Source organism: Oncorhynchus tshawytscha, linkage group LG08, assembly GCF_018296145.1.
Source record: "Oncorhynchus tshawytscha isolate Ot180627B linkage group LG08, Otsh_v2.0, whole genome shotgun sequence".
NCBI classification, from domain to species: Eukaryota; Metazoa; Chordata; class Actinopteri; order Salmoniformes; family Salmonidae; genus Oncorhynchus; species Oncorhynchus tshawytscha.
This window is the reverse complement of record NC_056436.1, coordinates 46,557,661-46,576,928: the sequence shown is the minus strand read 5'-3', so window position 1 is coordinate 46,576,928 and position 19,268 is coordinate 46,557,661. Positions and strand designations below refer to the sequence as shown.

The following is a 19,268-nucleotide window of genomic DNA, read 5'->3' as shown; positions in this document are numbered from 1 at the left end:
ATCATTTTTACATAATTTTAAGCAAAACTGGAAAATGTAATAATATGAAACAATGTTTGGTAATTACTTAAAAGTAGCTTGTAGGATACAATACACAACAGTAATTGAAATATAAAATCACTTTAAAACTGGAGACAATAACTGCAATCAGTTAATGAATCCACAAAAAACACGTAATGTGGATTTCACAATTGATTTCACGATTGTTTATTTTTTTAAATTAGCTGACTCAATAATCTATTGCTGCCATAGTCTATACTGCACAACCATTGTAGGCTTATCTTTTTAATTTGTTTTATAAAACAAAAAGGCCTAAAGAGGAGCAATAAATCTAGCTAGTGGTCTCATTTTGAATAAGCCCTTTTCAGAGAACGCTTATCAAATCAAACATTATTTGACACATGCGCCGAATACAAGTGTAGACTTTACCGTGAAATGCTTACTTACAAGCCCTTAACCAACAGTGAAGTTGAAATCGGTAGTTGTCACGTTAATCGTCTGGCAGCTTGCTTGACCAGTTCAACAATATTTATATCGCTAAGCTCTGAAATATTGTGTAAATAAAATGTAAGATGAGGACAATATTGAAATCCATCATTTATAACATTGCACACTTAGTAGCCATGCTATTTTGATTTAAGCAGTTTGTACTGGTGGGGTACCGCAACCAGAGACGGAAGAGAAAAAGTAATTTCACTCCCTCGTTTATCATAATTTCAATTGAAGTCAATGAATTTAAAGGGTAAGAAGCATTACATTTTACTCACAATGTAAAAACACAGTGGGGTCAAATACTTAGTTGTAGTCAAGATCTGGTTAACTATAGTGCAAACATAGTTAGGTTTTTGGGTCATTACATATTTATTAACATATTTCCGGCTATATTCCAAACTATCCACAATGTACAATTTACATCAACATCATAGGCTAGGGATCATCAACTAGATTCTGCCATGGGGCAATTTCCTCTTCAGTGATGGATGGTCAAGGGTCAGACCATAATGAAAAATAATTAGTAGACTGCAAATATAATGAAACAAGCACAAAGAGATATAATCACATATCTCTCTCTATTATGCATGGGAATACAGATGTCCAAAATTAAAAACACTTGAAGCTGGTTTGCTAGTGTTTTTACAGCATTTTTTTTCGGAGAACTTGGGAATCCAAATGACATCACCTGCGGGCTGCCAGATGGGGAAACCTAATATCTTTGCTACTGAGTTAATATGCTAGTTTAGAAGCTATCTGAAGTTGGCTAATGTTTATATTGGATTTTCGTTGAATATTGGTTATTCAATCTTCAATAGGTCTTAAACAAAGAGTGTCATTCAGAATTGTGGGGGGGATAATAGTACCCGCAAAACACCAGTCTCAACGTCAACAGTGAAGAGGCGACTCCGGGATGCTGGCCTTCTAGGCATAGTTGCAAAGAAAAAGCCATATCACAGGCTTGCCAATAAAAAGAAAAGATTAAGATGGGCAAAAGAACACAGACACTGGACAGAGGAACCTAGAAGGCCAGCATCCCGGAGTCGCCTCTTCACTGTTGACTTTGAGACTGGTGTTTTGCGGGTACTATTTAATTAAGCTGGCAGTTGAGGACTTGTGAGGCGTCTGTTTCTCAAACTTGACACTCTAATGCACTTGTTCTCTTGCTCAGTTGTGCACCGGGGGGCCCCACTCCTCTTTCCAGTTTGTGCTGTTCTGTGAAGGGAGGGAGGACACAGAGTTGTATGAGGTCTTCAGTTTCTTGGCAATTTCTCAGAACAAGAATAGCGTTTCAGAAGAAAGTTTTTTGTTTCTGGCCACTTTGAACCTGTAATCAAACCCACAAATGCTGATGCACCAGATTCTCAACTGGTTTAAAGAAGGCCAGTTTTATTGCTTCTTTAATCAGGACAACAGTTTTCATCTGTGCTAACATAATTGCAAAAGGGTTTTCTAATGATGAATTAGCCTTTTAAAATGACAAACTTGGATTAGCTAACACAACGGGCCATTGGAACAGGAGTGATGGTTGCTGATAATGGGCCTCTGTACGCCTATGTAGATATTCCATTAAAAAAATCTGCCGTTACCAGCTACAATACTCATTTACAACATTAACAATGTCTACACTGTATTTCTGATCAATTTGATGTTATTTTAATGGACAAAAAATGCGCTTTTCTTTCAAAAACTGGGACATTCTAAGTGACCCCAAACTTTTGAATGGTAGTGCACATGTCAGCAGGGATAAAAAAAGGTAGCCCGAGGCTACTACTTTTCAGACTGGACTAGTAGACAATGTGCCAAACTAGCCTGACACAGCAGTGAAATGGCTAGCAGAAAATGTGCCGAACTAGCCTGACACAGGAGTGAAATTTGGCCTTTATAAACATCGTATGCCACAGATTTAGGACCTAAATGTTACCCGAGCTTGTAGAAATCGTGGTCTGCTGGCCAGTGCCCAAAATCCTTATTCCATCCATGCATGTCAGTCCCTTTCAGCCGAACCACCCTTATCGGTGTTGGTCCTCCTCAGTGACCTCACGGCTGAAGGTTTTAACTTTACTCTTGAGAATTAGAATCAGAAGTAGTATAACTCATAGCAATACTCCACCTCTTCGGGCAAATAGTACACTAGACTGTCCTGATCATCTAGTTGAGCATTCCAGATGATTCCTCCATCCCAGTAGAAATGTCCCATCGACATATTAGGATTTTAGATGTGCAGATAAACCAAAGCCCAGTCTGTTACCGTTACTATAGTCAAGTCTGTGAGTTATGGTATTTGAATATAGATGGTAACGTTTCAGTAATCAACTTAGCTAGCTAGTAAAAGTAACTTTTTTTTGTCTTTCAGACAGCTTGGCCCGGAAACCCAGTGACAACACTTGGGTCTGCAGCTGCTATTTTCCGGTGGGAAAGAGAAATGGCCCTGTATTTACTAGAAAAGGTAGCTCATCCACCATGGCAGAAGAGGAAGAGAAAGAAGGGGAAGAAGAAGAGAAAGAGGAAGAAACAGACTCTTGATTGGGAAACAAGAACAACCAATGAGGCTTGAGGATTGGGTGTTGAGGGACCACTTGTCACATTCTCCAAGATGGGTTTGTGTTATGATTAACAATGCACTTTCTGTCGGCAGATTGAGCCTGTGGACCGGCAGGTCAGTAACTCATCAAATGTGATACAACAATGAATTTGTTGATATCTGTGCAGTATGTTTGTCACGTTTGTGTATGGTTCTCATCACTTGTCACATTGTCCAAGGTGTGTTTGTATTATGACAAACAAGGTGTTTTCTTCCAGACAAAGATGTTGATATGGCATTGAAAAAGACCCACCACTGACCAAATGTCTCTTTGTTTTCCAGTCCAACAGGAGTGCATCCCTCAGACCATCTGGTGCATGGACATCCTGTGCCAGTGTGATCCGAGAGCGAGTGTCCAGTTGTGGAGACTACAGCACATCGAGCCTGTGGGCGGACAGGTCAGTAACTCATCAAATATGATACAATATTGTGTAAAACATTGAATTGGTAGTTGCATCGAAATTCTGACTTCATGTCCCCTTTTCCTCATGTTTTAGATATGAGGCGTGACATGGGGAACGTCAGGCTCACCCCACGAGAAGCAGTGCTTGATCAACACCACCCTCAGCAAGGAGATCTGCTGGAAGTGATGTACTCTCTCTTACACTCTGGGGTAAGACATCATTTTAACATCACAGATATAAATTCCTATTGTGCCCATGATAAACTGCAATGTGAATTCTGTTGTACTACTGAAAGAAACTATGTGGAGATTCACTCAGACCAGTTCTTGTGATTGAACTTGCGTTAACTACCGTACTGCTATTCTGAAAGCCTACTGTGTGTGTACTATGTGGAATATTTTTGGACCATTGGCTTCCCTGAACACAGGCACTGACAGGATGTTCAACAAGAGAGCTGATCCAGTGCTCCCCATCCCCCAAAAAGGTAAGAACAAAAACTGATTTGTGTGCGGATGTTCACTGTTGCAGTGCCAACGTTGGGAGCATGCGGTCTTTGAAAACTCCTCAAGTCCAGCAATATGAGTCTGCCAGAGGTCGTCACGCTGGATGCGGATGGTGATGGAGGCTTTGGTGGTCCACACAACCAAGATGATGTCCCTTCCAGTGATGTGGCGTTGCCCTTTGACCTGATGCAAGTAAGGATGGGCTTCACGGAGGCGGTAAGACTCTCCCTCCTTGATATAGACGTTTTTTGACTTCACTGCCTCAATGGTATGGTCCCTTTACCATAGGTATACTTGACCACCAGCACCACTGTGGTGCCCACCAGACCATCCGGTGAGGCACCCAGGATCCCAGACCCTGTGACCTGGGTTACAGGTCCTCCACTGACTGCACCTGGTTGGTCACGGTTTGCTTCCTCCACTCACATTACATATCTTTTACAGACGATATTGTGAACCGCAATAATAGCCCGTGTAGCTGCATGGCTACACTTATGAGCTCCACAAGGCCATTCTCATGTGGTAGAGAGAATCCCCTGGTCAGCTATAGAGACTTGGCCAAGAGGAAGGATGTTAATTGCCACATGCCTTTCAACGCATGACTTTGAACATCTTGAAATGCATTTGATGTACGAAATATGCTATATAAATAAAGTTTGATTTGGTTGATTTCATTACAGCTGCAGATATTTAATCTACTGTAATTTTCACATGATAAGTGCAGTTTTTCTCATAAATTATCAAGTTAACAGTGAAAAGTTTATCACTTGACATATTAATCATATGGTTGGAAGGATCCTATAAATAAAGACTGTGTGAATGCATGTACCACTCTGAATTTATACTGTAGATAATGTGCCTTTGATGATTTGTCTCTGGTCATGAAACTACAATACAGGCTGGATGTGTAAACAGAGTAAATTCTGAATGTCAATAGATTTTTTGATTCATTCTCATCAATGACAACATTCTAGAATTGAGTTATCACTCATCTAATTTTGGTATCCAGGGTAATCTGGTTAATGATTATTTTTTACAATGGGTGGGTCTAATTCTGAATGCTTCATTCCAGCCGGTGTCTATTCCACAATTTACCACCGGCTAAATCTATGATGTTAAAATGCCTATTTACTCTGTTCCATCTGACTGCAATCCACTGTCACATCAGCCCAGCTAGGTAATTTATAAACTTCATCTCCACAATAAAAAGCATCGAGACATTATCTCACATTTCTTTTAGACTAACATTTTGTTTTCAACAGCGGAGATTTGTACAAACCTAACTGTCTGTCTCTCCGACATTTGCAACATTGTTTAAACATCCTCCAGCCGTCCCATAGTAATGAACGTGCCGGGACGAGACAGATAGGTAGGCAGCATTTCTCAGCCAGTCTAAATTATGAATCAGCTGGCATGAATTACATTTTATTTTTGAATGAATGAAATTTTATTTTTGTGTCTATTCGCCAATTGGCAACCCATCCCTTATGGTATTATTTGACACATTTAAAAAAAAATACAATTAACTCATGGTAATTAAATTATAGTTCTTCCGGTGTTCTCTGCATTGCATGAAGAGTGAAAAAATATATAAAAAATATATATATAATATATATATATATAATAGTAAATAAGGTTATCCAAAAAATTTCATCCCTAGATCAGTAAAATAATATATATACACCAGGGGGTGTATATATATATAGACCAGGGGGTTTGGTCAAGACGTTTACACAGATCAGACACGGACAGAGTTGGATTAGCTCGGTTTCAAGTGTGTTTATTTAATCAACAAAAGAAAACAATAAGACCTCCAGGATACCATCTTCCTGCCTTACAACAGGCCTACAAGCATTCAGTCCAGCCTCTCTCAGCCTATTGCGGACAGTCTGAGCACTGATGGAGGGATTGTGCGTTCCTGGTGTAACTCGGGCAGTTGTTGCCATCCTGTATCTGTCCCGCAGGTGTGATGTTCGGCTGTACCGATCTTGTGCAGGTGTTGTTACACGTGGTCTGCCACTGCGAGGCCGATCAGCTGTCCATCCTGTCTCCCTGAAGCGCTGTCTTAGGCGTCTCACAGTGTAGACATTGCAATTTATTGCCCTGGCCACATCTGCAGTCCTCATGCCTCCTTGCCTAAGGCACGTTCCGCAGATGAGCAGTGACCCTGGGCATCTTTCTTTTGGTGTTTTTCAGAGTCAGTAGAAAGGCCTCTTTGGTGTCCTATGTTTTCATAACTGTGACCTTAATTGCCTACTGTCTGTAAGCTATTAGTGTCTTAACGACTGTTCCACAGGTGCATGTTCATTAATTGTTTATGGTTCATTGAACAAACATGGGAAACAGGGTTTAAACCCTTTACAATGAATATCTGTGAAGTTATTTGGAATTTTACGAATTATCTTTGAAAGACAGGGTCCTGAAAAAGGGACGTTTCTTTTTTTTGCTGAGTTTACATACATGCATGCATACATAACATATATAGATAAATAAAAAAAGAAACAGAAGTCACTTGAACCCAGTCAGGCACAAAGAGAAGATTCAAATGGGAGACAAGCCTATACACAATCTATATACACACATGCCATTTACCACATAGAATCTAAATATTTTTACAATTTAATTATCGGTAGCCCCTTTTATTTTATTCCAGGCTTTATCAAAAAATTTCCACAAACGGAAATACACAATGGAGAAAAAAAACATTTCAATTTCTCCTCATCACTCAGCCACATAATGCCAGGGTATATCTGGTGGACTTTCTGGAATAAGAGCAAGCGTATATCGTGGTAGAACGGGCAATAGAGGATAAAATGAGTTTAATTCTTTATTTCTTCGTGGTAACAATAATTACATAGTCTTTCCTCTTCTGTTTCACCACGATACCGACCTGTTTCAATACGCAGAGGTAATATCCCTGATCTTACCTGTGCACATAGCGATCTCTTGCTTTTAGGTAGGTTATACACAACAAATCTCTAACACACAAATGCACCCTTGATCAAACAAAAGGTTCTCAATTTGGGTTTATGATTATTCTCTACCCATTTTTTTCATACTGCATCAATAGATTTTTTGTTGTATCTTTTGTTTTATCATGTCTCCCTTAATTTTTTTTTTTGTACAGATGTTCACAGTCAGACTGTTTGAAAAAGGTCAGAAAGTTCAGTTGCCCAGTATCCCCTTATGGAATGATCCCATTGAAAAGTTTTACTAGCTTTTCTGGCAGTTGGCATATCCAACAGTCTATTCTAAAGTTTCACCATACATGCCTTCCAGCTGGCATTATTTGTATGGATATATACAAAGAAATATCAATTTAAAAAAGGTAGTGCAGCTAGCCTGCAGTCTTTCCAGATTCAGTTTGAAATGATTGTGTTAACTGTGTTGTTGGCTAGCTCCTCTCCTTTTCTATGCCAGTGAAATTGCGCCTCATTAGCTCATTATTAGGGATGCATCCAAATAAATGTCACTAAAAAACAGCTCAAACGAAATGCAAATGCAGCTACTGTTGTTATTTTGGCTGCACTGTTTGACGTGACTGTAAGTTAAACTCGAACCGCTCCACTTCAGCCCCGTCTATGTCAATGGGGGGCTGTTCAGCCCTCCTTTTCCTATAGACCATGACCAGCTCCTTTGTCTTGCTCACATTGAGGGAGAGGTTGTTGTCCTGGCACCTCACTGCCAGTTCTCTGACCTCCTCGGTGATCAGGCCTACCACTGTTGTGTCATCAGCAAACTTAATGATGGTGTTGGATTCGTGCTTGGCCATGCAGTCGTGGGAGAACAGGGAGAAGCGGAGGGGACTAAGTACACACCCCTGAGGGGCCACAGTGTTGAGGATCAGAGTGGCAGATGTGTTCTTGCCTACCCTTACCACCTGGGGGCGGTCTGTCAGGAAGTCCAGGATCCAGTTGCCGAGGGAGATGTTTAGTCCCAGGGTCCTCAACTTAGTGATGAGCTTTGTGGGTACTATGATGTTGAATGCTGAGCTGAGCTTACATGTTCTATGTTTGAGCTACTTTTGAAAGAAAAAGTCAAATTAAAAACATTGTCATTGTTGAATTTGATTTTCATTATAGCAAGCTGGGACTGATGGTTTGGTTAGTTAAACTAGGAAGTATGTCTATTTTGTTACCAAGGCAACTACTGTAGCTGCAGTAGCTAAGTAAACTCTATAGCTACTTGTGTTGTGTTAGCTAATCCAAGTTTATAATTTCAAAAGGCTAATTGATCATTAGAAAACCCTTTTGCAATTATGTTAGCACAGCTGAAAACTTGTCCTGATTAAAGAAGCAATAAAACTGGCCTTTAGACTTGTTGAGTATCTGGAGCATCAGCATTTGTGGGTTCGATTACAGGCTCAAAATGGCCAGAAACAAAGACCTTTCTTCTGAAACTCGATAGTCTATTCTTATTCTGGGAAATTAAGGCTATTCCAAGAAACTGACGATCTTGAACAACGCTGTGTACTACTCCCTTCACAGAACAGCTCAAACAGGCTCTTACCAGAATAGAAAGAGGCGTGGGAGAACCCGGTGCACAACTGAGCAAGAGGACAAGTACATTAGAGTGTCTAGTTTGAAGAACAGATGCCTCACAAGTCCTCAACTGGCAGCTTCATGAAATAGTACCCGCAAAACACCATTCTCAACAGTGAAGAGGCGACTCCGGGATGCTGGCATTCTAGGCAGAGTTGCAAAGAAAAATCCATATCTCAGGCTGGCCAATAAAAATAAAAGATTAACATGGGCAAAAGAACACAGTCACTGGACAGAGGAACTCTCCCTAAAGGTGTTAAGGGAATTTTTACCTATAATGACTAATTATGTATACATTTCAATCAGGCCTGACGAGTCAGAATACTATTATGTTACTGTATATGTACTAATCAGAATACTATTATGTTACTGTATATGAACTAATCAGAATACTATTATGTTACTGTACATGTATGAATTTTCTTTCTTTCTATCTCCAGACTGACTAGAATGCTTATCTACACTGGCTGACCTTGGCTCTAGGCGAGGAGGGAAGGCTTGAGAACTATAGAGCCTTTCTACCAGTGTCAAGAAGAGACGGAACATTTAGAAAACGCTGACGTCATTTTCAGTTTATAACCTGTGGTAAAATGTGTAAGTACTCTCGAGAATAAACTCTGCTGTTTGATTTTGAGACTGGGCTCTGTCTATTATTATAGAATAAGGGTCTTACAAGTCCTTATGAATGGACAGAGTGTTTAATTTAATTGGATATTAAAACATAGAGTAATTTAATTCCTTTAACAGAAGGCCAGCATCCCGGAGTCGCCTCTTCACTGTTGACGTTGAGACGGTATTTTGCGGGTACTATTTAATGAAGCTGCCAGTTAAGGACTTGTGAGGAGTCTGTTTCTCAAACTAGACACTCTAATATACTTGATCAATTAGCCTTTTAAAATTATAAACTTGGAATAGCTAACACAACGTGCCATTGGAACACAGGACTGATGGTTGCTGATAAATGGGCCTTTGTACGCCTATGTAGAGATTCCATAAAAAAATCTGCCTTTTCCAGCTACAATAGTAATGTACAACATTAACAATGTCTACACTGTATTTCTGATCAATTTGATGTTATTTTAATGTACAAAAAAATGATTTTCTTTCAAAAACAAGGACATTTTTATGTGACCCCAAACTTTTGATCGGGGGTGTACATTTGCAATCAAAAATGTATCATTGAGTTAATAAAGCTGCATACAAACATGGTCTCTTTTTTGCTTTCTTGAATAAGGCAGCTACAAAATGCATCTGTTTCAGCCTAACTCAGTGCTTTCTGTGGTGGTGGGGCAGCCAGCGGAAAATACGGAGTGTAGGGGTTTGTAATGTTCTCTAGTTGCACCGTGATTGGCTCAGTGTTCTGTCACTCATGGGGACACTACGTCACTGCAAAATCTATGGGGAGAGCTCATGAATGCAAGCCCCTTGGGTGCTGCCATAGAGTTGCAGCGTCACTACAGCCTGTGGTTCGATTCCAGGCTGTGTCATAGCCGGCCGGGACCGGGAGTCCCATAGGGCGGCACAAAATTGGCCCAGCGTCGTCCAGGTTCGGGGAGGGTTTGGTCGGTGGGGCTTTACTTGGCTTATCGTGCTCTAGCGACTCCTTGTGGCGGTCCGGGTGCCTGCTGGCTGACAATGATTGTCAGTTAAACAGTGTTTCCTCTGACACATTGGTGCAGCTGGCTTCCGGGTTAAGCGAGCGGGTGTTAAGAAATGCGGTCATGTTTCGGAGGATGCATGACTCGACCTTCGTGTCTCCCGAGCTCGCTGGGGAGTGGCAGCGATGAGACAAGATGGTAATTACGAAATTGGAAAAAGAGGTTTAAAAAAAAATATATATATTTAAGGGCCCATCCAAGAATGCTCAAGGTCATTGACCACAGATAAAATGATGTCAAATCACGTTATATGTACTGTGGCTTTGATTAAACTGATCATGTCAACATCATACTTTCAAAATCTTAGCTAGCAAGCTAGCAGTCATCATCATTAATTAAGTCGACAGTCTACTGGCAAATCCTTTTACATCCTTGTCGTATGAAGAGAAATTATAGGTAAAACGTATCGGTGCTCATCGGCCATTGGACATAAACATTACACAACAATGAGTGGTTTGGAAGGAATCCGTGGCTAACTGCAAGCATAGCAAAACAATCACTAGCCTGCTATACAGTGGAGTGGATGTATGGTCCAAGTCAGGGTTGAAGGGTCTCTTTTCCAACCATAAAAGGATAAACATTTAAAGTTGGACATGCTGTCAATCCAGCATGACTTCTGCCGCATTCGAAACAACTGGACTCGGAACTGGGAAATCTCAGACTTCAGTGAGTTCAAGACAACTGGGAACTTTTTTAAAAACTAGCTCCGCCTGGGAAAATAAGTTTTGAATGGTCATCCAACTCGGAATTCCAAGTTGGGATCTCGGGTCTCTTTCTAGATCTCCAAACTGAAGATCACGGAGTTCATGATTCAACCTTGTTTTTTTCAGAGTTTCCAGTTGTCTTGAAAGCACCATAAATCCAGAGAATGCTAGACTTTGATGACAAAGTTTGATGATCAATTTTACCACGAAGGACCACCGCACCACCTCCCTGTTCAAGTGAGCACAGCACAACTACGTGTCTTGTATACTGCTGCATAAATCATGTAATATGCCAGGGAGATATATACACTGTAGCTAAGAAAGTAATACTTAGTGTATGTTGTGTAGTAAGCTGTTAGTAGCCCATGTGCCTCATGCTAATAATTTGCTCCCTTTTCCCCTCATAATTTAAGCCTATTGTTCTGACTTGGTTGTGCTGGTTGAGGGAATGCCAAGAGTGTGCAAAGCTGTCATCAAGGCATTTGGGTGGCTATTTGAAGAATCTCAAATATAAAATATATTTTGATTTGTTTAACACGTATTTGGTTAATAAATGATTCCATATGTGTTATTTCATAGTTTTGATGTCTTCACTATTATTCTACAATGTAGAAAATAGTACAAATAAATAAAAACACTTGAATGAGTAGGTGTTCTAAAACTTTTGATCGGTAGTGTAAGTATACAGACCCTTTACTCAGTACTTTGTTGAAGCACCTTTGGCAGCGATTACAGCATTGTCTTCTTGGGTATGACGCTACAAGCTTGGTAGACCTGTTTTGGGAGTGTGTCCCATTTTTCTCTGCAGACTCTCTCAAGCTCTGTCAGGTTAGATGGGGAGCGTTGCTGCACAGCTATTTTCAGGTCTCTCCAGAGATGTTCGATCGGGTTCAAGTCCGGGCTCTGGCTGGGCCACTCAAGACTTGCCACTCCTGCGTTGTCTTGCTGTGTGCCTAGGGTCATTGTCCTGTTGGAATGTGAACCTTCGCTCCAGTCTGAGGTCCTGAGCGATTTGGAGCAGGTTTTCATCAAGTATCTGTCTGTACTTTGCTCTGTTCATGTTTCCCTCAATTCTGGCTAGTCTCCCAGTCCCTACCGCTGAAAAACATCCCAATAGCATGATGCTGTCACCACCATGCTTCACCGAGATGGTGCCAAGTTTCTTCCAGATGTGACGCTTGGCATTCAGGCCGAAGAGTTCCATCTTGGTTTCATTAGACCAGATAATCTTGTTTCTCATGGTCTGGGAGTCTTTAGGTGCCTTTTGGCAAACTTCAAGCGGGCTGAAATGTGCCTTTTACTGAGGAGTGGCTTCCGTCTGGCCACTCTACCATAATGGCCTGATTGGTGGAGTGCTGCAGAGATGGTTGTCCTTCTGGAAGGATCTCCCATCTCTACAGAGGAACTCTAGAACTCTGTCAGAGTGACCATCGAGTTCCTGACCATCGAGTTCCTGGCCACCTCCCTGACCAAGGCACTTCTCCCCCGATTGCTTATTTTGGTCGGGTGGTCAGCTCTAGGAAGAGTCTTGGTGGTTCCAATTTTCTTCCGCTTAAGAATGATGGAGGCCACTTTGTTCTTGGGGACCTTCAGTACTGCTGAATTTTTTTGGCAGCCTTGCCCAGATCTGTGCCTCGACACAATCCTGTCTCGGAGCTCTTTGGACAATTGACTTGGTCTTTGCTCTGACATGCACTGTCAACTTTGGGACCTTATATAGACAGGTGTGTGCCTTTACAAATCATGTCCAATCAATTGAATTTACCAAAGGTGGACTCCAAGTTGAAGAAACATCTCAAGGATGATCAATAGAAACAGGATGCACCTTAGCTCAATTTCAAGTCTCATAGCTCATTTTTTTGCAAATATTTCTAAAAACCTGTTTTCGCTTTGTCATTATGGGTTATTATGAGTAGATTTCAGAGGATTTTTATTTATTTAATCCATTTTAGAATAAGGCTGTATGTGGAAAAAGTCAAGGTGTCTGAATACTTTCCGAAGGCACTGTATATAGAGAGTTGGGCCATTGCGGTTTCTGTCAGAACATTTAGAGAGCTCCACTTTCTCCTCCATGGCCGTTACTAATTGACCCTTCGTTGTACTGATTATTTCACATAGTTTTCAAAACCTATGAAGATGTCCAGTGAAAGCAGACATGCAATTTGTTGACAACACAACATAGTACAGACTTGGATACACATTATCCCAAATGCTAATCAATAAAAACATCTGTTAAATTTGCAACTCTTTGCTGCTTGTTTACAGCGGTAATTTCATAGGGGAATTGTCAGAGGTGCTCTCGTACTGTTACATCACCAAAATGTTAAGAACAACGGTGCAAACATGGCAGCTAATTCTAAAACCTGACCCAACTACTTCAGAAAGTATTCACACCCCTTGACCTTTTCCACACTTTGTTGTGGAAAAGATTTGCTCAACAAGTCACATAAATCACAAGGAATAATAGTGTTTAACATGATTTTTTAAATGAATATGTCACCTCTGTACCTCACACGTACAATTATCTGTAATGTCCCCCAGTCGAGCTGTGCATTTCAAACACAGATTCACCCACAAAGTCCAGGGAGGTTTTACAATGCCTCGCAAAGAGGGGCGTGCACCTTTTGGTTAAAAAAATCTGACATTGAATATCCCTTTGAGCATTGTGAAGTTCTTAATTTCAGTTTGGATGATGTATTAATACACCAAGTCAATACAAATATACAGGTGTCCTTCCTAACTCAGTTGCTGGAGAGGAAGGACACCGCTCAGGGTTTTCACCATGAGGTCAATGTTGACTTTAAAACAGTTACAGAATTGAATGGCTGTGATAGGAGAAAACTGAGGATGGATCAATAATATTATAGTAGTTACTCCACAATACTAACCTAATTGACAGAGTGAAAAGAAGGAAGCCTGTACATAATACAAAATATTCCAAAAAATGCATCCTGTTTGCAACAAGGCACTAAAGTAATACTGCAAGAAATGTGGCAAAACAATTCACTTTTTGTCCTGAAAACAAAGTGTTATGTTTGGGACAAATCCAATATAACACATTACTGAGTACCACTCTCCATACTTTCAAGCATAGTGGTGGCTGCATAATGTTATGGGGATACTTGTAATCGTTAAGGGCTGGGGAGTTTTTCAGGATAAACCGAATGGAGCTAAGCACAGGCAAAATCTGCTTTCCACTAGACACCGGGAGATTAATTCCCCTTCCAGCAGGACAATAAACTAAACACAAGCCAAATTTGCACTGGAGTTGCTTACGAAGAAGACATTGAATGTTCCTGAGTGGCCAAGTTACAGTGTTGACTTAAATCTACTTGAAAATGTATGGCAAGACCTGAATATGGTGTCAAGAAATGATCAACAACGAATTTGACAGGGCTTGAAGAATTTTGAAAATAATAATGGGCAAATGTTGCACAAACCAGGTGTGGAAAACTCTTAGAGACATACCCAAAAAGACACCTGTAGTCACTGCCAAAGTTGCTTCTACAAATTATTGACTCATGGGTATCAATACTTATGTAAATGAGCTATTTCTGTATTTCCTTTTCAATACATTTGCAACATTTTCTAAAAACATGTTTTTACTTTGTTATTATGGGTTATTGTGTGTAGATGGGTGAGAGGAAAAAAACAAGCTATTTAATCCATTTTGAATTCAGGCTGTAACAACCAAAAGGTGGAATAAATCAAGAGGCATGAATATTTTCTGAAGGCACAGTATACGGCTCTTGGTCTTGTCTACTTAGTTCTGAGTGGAGTGGGATGTCTCACTTCCTCTTCCGTCTCTGGCTCTAGCATCTCTGCCACGTCATACAGTAGTGATATCAGAAGGAGGAAGAAAAAAATCATCTGTTTCGATCAATGATGTAAGCTAGTGATACTCTCGAAGAAGGAGATCGATCAAGTATTCATTCATCTCATTCCGATATTTATTCATCTGTACGTGTCCTTACATTGATGTCACCGTAAGTACATTGACATATTTTCTTGATTTAGCTAGCTACATTAGCATAGCTGAAGAGCAATGTTGTGAAGTGTAGTTAACGTCAGCTAGCCAGCAGATCTCTGATTAATTATATAATTAGCTAGCTATAATTAACATGTTAGCAAGTAGTTACTCTCTCTAGCTAGCTAGTTGTTGTAACGTTAGCTTGTCAGGGAAAACATTTGTCAGGAAAAAGACTGTGGTACTATGGAAACTCATGGCAAAGATATCTATAACTAAACCATTGTTCTATCTGTGCTTGTGGCAACATAGTTACTGTGCCTTTTGGAAATAGTGAACATTTTATGACGGCTAGCAGTGGTGTAAAAAGTACCCAATGGTCATACTTGAGTGAAAGTAAAGATACCTTAATAGAAAATGACTCGCGTAAAAGTCACCCAGTAAAATACTACTTGAGTAAAAGTAAAATATTTGGTTTTAAATATACATAAGTATCAAAATAACATGTAATTGCTCAAATATACTAAAGTATCAAAAGTTATAAATCATTTCAAATCCCATATGTTAAGCAAACCAGAGGACACCATTTTCTTGTTGTTTTATTTACAGATGGTCAGGGGCACACTTCAACACTCAGACATAATTTACAAATGAAGTATTTGTGCTTCATGAGTCCACCAGGTCGGAGGCAGTAGGGATGGCCAGGGATGTTCTCTTGATAAGTGCTTGCATTCAAAATGTACTTTTGGGTGTCAGGAAAAATGGATGGAGTACAAAGTCCATTATTTTCTTTACGAATGTAGTGAAGTAAAAAATACGACTTAGGTAGTACTTTAAAGTATTTTTTACTTAAGTACGTTTTACCAAAGACCGCTAGCAATGAACTAACCTTGCTCTTCTAGATTCATCAAGGGAAAAAAATATAAACACTTCCATAACTAGACCAGTCCTTCGCTGTTTATGAAACAATTCTAGGCAAGACAATTGACTTTGACCACCATCAGTCAGTTCTTTTACTTGGCAAAAGGTGGACTGTAGGCCTAAATTCTTGTTCTATGGCTGCACCCAAATGTGTCCACATAGTGGGGTAGGTCCAACTCCTGTTACACTTCCTGGATAGGAGGAGAGTATTGGAGGACATATTCTGAACACAATACAGTTGTAATTCAATCCCAGTAAGAGTGAGATAAGAAGTTATTTCACCTGACAAAGCCAAGAGGACAGAATAGTGTCATTAAATTATTTATACAATTTCCTCAAGTTGAATGTTAGTCACTCACTGACATTGTCTACCATTTTGGAAACTGCCCTGAGTGTCTTTCAACCCAAATTTAGACTCGTTTTGTTCCTCAGTACTATTTTATACCGTATTTGCTCGGTCAAAGTCCACTGTCTGTACATCCAGAACTGAATTCGTCATTTCAAAAGTAAACATATTAAGCTAATCTTGGAGAATGGATTTACACACTACATACAGTCAGTATTTGATTAGTACATACATCCTATTCCCACACCTTCAGGTCACAGTTTTGCTAACATTAAACGTGTGTGTGTGTGTGTGTGTGTGTACAGAGCCTGTGGGATGCTGCTGGATGAGACGCCACTATTCGAGCCAGCTCTGCTCCAGGAGCTGGACTGGAGTAGCAAGACCGTGTCCTTCTCTCCCCCAATCTCCCCCTCCCAGCCTGGGGAAGGTCTGGTCCTCAGGCCCCTCTGCACAGCTGACTTCAACAGGGGTAAGGAAGGAAGGGCCACTACAACACACTGCTTTATCTGGGTTGTGTGCATTCGGCACCAACCGGAAGAAAACGGACTGAAGCAGGAACTATTCGGACTGAAGCAGGCATTCTATTCTGTCTAAAATAAAATGAATGTAAGTTTCCTAATAGTTCCAATGTTGTTTTTGCTACACAGGATTCTACAAGGTGTTATCCCAACTCACAACTGCAGGGGATGTTACGCCAGAGCAGTTTATTAGTAAGTTCCAATCAAAGCCTAGGTATGGCAATACACATTGACTGTTTAATTTTGACAATGGATTTTGACATGTTGTGAATGTACATTCAGATTTTTCAAAGGCATGGTATATAAATCCTAAAACAAACATTAAAAAAATATTGATATGCTTAAGAGCCATACTATCGTTTACTGCTAAGAACTGGTTATTTTATTTGACCTTTTATTTTGATAGGGAGTCATGCCGAGACCAAGGTCTCTTTTACAGATGAGCCTTGTATACACATCAATACACAATCATAGAAAACAAACACATTCTCCAGTAAAAAGGTCCTCAATAAGCCTTTTGCCATATGATATCCTGTCCATCAGATGTAGATGCACGCACTACCCAAATGATCCTGTATATTCTCTTGTAGAGAATTTTGAGCACATGAAAAAGACTGGGGACTACTATGTCATCGTGGTGGAGGACACAAACCTGGGACAGATTGTTGCCACGGCCACATTGATCACAGAGCACAAATTCATTCATTCCTGTGCAAAGGTAGGGTTTACCAACAAGCAATATACATTAAACCCTCCCTGGATCTATGTCAACTCCTTTTTGATTGATGTACTTGGTCAAATCTTATCGGGCCGAATCGTGACAGACACGCGTAACATTGCATTGATGACAATGGGATATTTTGCTCAAAACCACACATTTGTCACATAGTTATTCAGCCCATTGAAGACTTCTGAATGTCTGACATTTTGTCTCATTCACAGAGAGGAAGGGTGGAGGAGGTGGTTGTCAGTGACGTGTGCCGGGGAAAACAGCTGGGGAAACTGTGAGTAGTCTCCACTGAGCTTAAAGGAAAAATCCACCCAAAAAAACAATGCCACTGTTAAGTCTCAATGTTTTGCATGTCAGCAGTCAGTTTGCTTCTTGAAAATCCTATTGACAAGAAGTAGTGTCACTTGCCACATTGTTTTAAAATTTAACTAGGCAAGTCAGTTAAGAACAAATTCTTATTTACAATGACAGCCTAGGAGCAGTGGGTTAACTGCCTTGTTCAGGGGCAGAATTATATATTTTTACCTTGTCAGCTCGGGGATTAGATTCGGTTGCTACCCCAACTCTCTAACCACGAGGCTACCTGCCACCTCATGATGACTTGACTGCGGACATGCAAAATATTTTGGGACTGTATGAACAGTAAACTAATGGAAAAAAATAGTTTGACTTAATTGGTAGTCCTTGCCTCTCTTCCAACCCCTGTTCTGTAATACTATCTGGTAAACATGAGTGTTACATTTCACAGTGAGGTTGTAGCTTTTTCTACTTGTCTCGCAAAACAAGGTGGGCTATTGTCCTTTAACGGTTCTTGTTTTCTCTCACCAATTTCAGGTTAGTGTCGACCCTCACTCTCCTCAGCAAAAAACTAGATTGCTATAAAATAACATTGGAATGTGCACCCAAGAACGTGGCCTTCTACACAAAGTTTAGCTACTCCGCATCAGACGAGACTTACATGCAGTGTCGGTTCTTTGATTGAGCGTCGTTCTCCCTCCCTGGGATTTGACTTGAAGAAATTGGTTCCAGGACATTGTCATATTGGTTTAGGATCCTAACGTTTAAGTCATCTCCCCACCGTCAGTCACCATCCCTCTGGTCACAAAGCTACCTCACCTGGGGGAGATTTGGCATTGTGTCCCTGGCTTCTTAACAAAGGAATGTCAATCCAGTCTGGAATTTGGGACTTCTGCACATGCGATAAAGTGCTCTCTGTGCTTTATAGGAAACACATTGAACGATTTCCTAGTTTTTTGATTCAAATGTATGTGTTGAGGGTTTAGTTAATATTTACGTATGTTAATTGCAACTTAAGATTTGCAGACTGGTCCACATGTGAGAAGTCCCATGTACTACAAAGACCATTTGGTACCTTAATGTAGGGCAGAAAACTTGGGACATTCATTATGCTAAGGTACTGCATATTTATTTTGGGAAATTTTACAATTACCCGCTGAAATTGTATTTTGTGTTCATTGGCAAAAAGACTTTGATCTTGGTGCCCTTTAGACTGATAACTGTGCTGGCAAACTATTGGCCTATGGGCAGCACAGAATGACTCAAGTTTGATATATGCTTTCACTAGTGATCAATGGTACATGGGTTATTTCAGACCTCAGGAAGTTCAAGTTGTACACAAGTAAAATCATGTATAGGTTTGAGGGAATTCTGTTCTAGAAAATACATAGCTACATTTGGTATGAAGGTATGGGGTAAATTAAATGGAATTGTAATGAAAGCTTATTTATTCAACCTTTAGGTTTTTCAGTTTAGTTTCATAATTATGCTGTTAGTCTTGGCAACTGGGGACATTTTTATTCTATGTAAAAATGCTAATAAATTATTTTTACACTGGTTGTTACTTTGGTCAAAATACAAAAACCTAACATTTGGGAGCAGT

The 19,268-nt window shown here is 40.2% G+C and overlaps 1 protein-coding gene and 1 long non-coding RNA gene across 2 annotated transcripts; both read left to right on the top strand.

Annotated features, from left to right (window-relative positions):
• The first annotated feature begins 2,188 nt into the window (after positions 1-2,188).
• LOC121846999 lies at positions 2,189-5,634 on the top strand. Its single transcript, XR_006083982.1, has 3 exons — positions 2,189-3,474; positions 3,574-3,689; positions 4,009-5,634. It is a non-coding gene; the product is annotated as an uncharacterized LOC121846999 (long non-coding RNA).
• A 9,045-nt stretch (positions 5,635-14,679) lies between these two features.
• On the top strand, positions 14,680-19,222 carry LOC112256422 (glucosamine 6-phosphate N-acetyltransferase). Its single transcript, XM_024429679.2, has 6 exons — positions 14,680-14,872; positions 16,426-16,589; positions 16,768-16,830; positions 17,229-17,356; positions 17,581-17,642; positions 18,203-19,222. The coding sequence occupies exons 1-6, from the start codon at positions 14,865-14,867 to the stop codon at positions 18,348-18,350; spliced, it is 573 nt and encodes a 190-aa protein (XP_024285447.1). The 5' UTR covers positions 14,680-14,864; the 3' UTR covers positions 18,351-19,222.
• Positions 19,223-19,268: the final 46 nt, after the last annotated feature.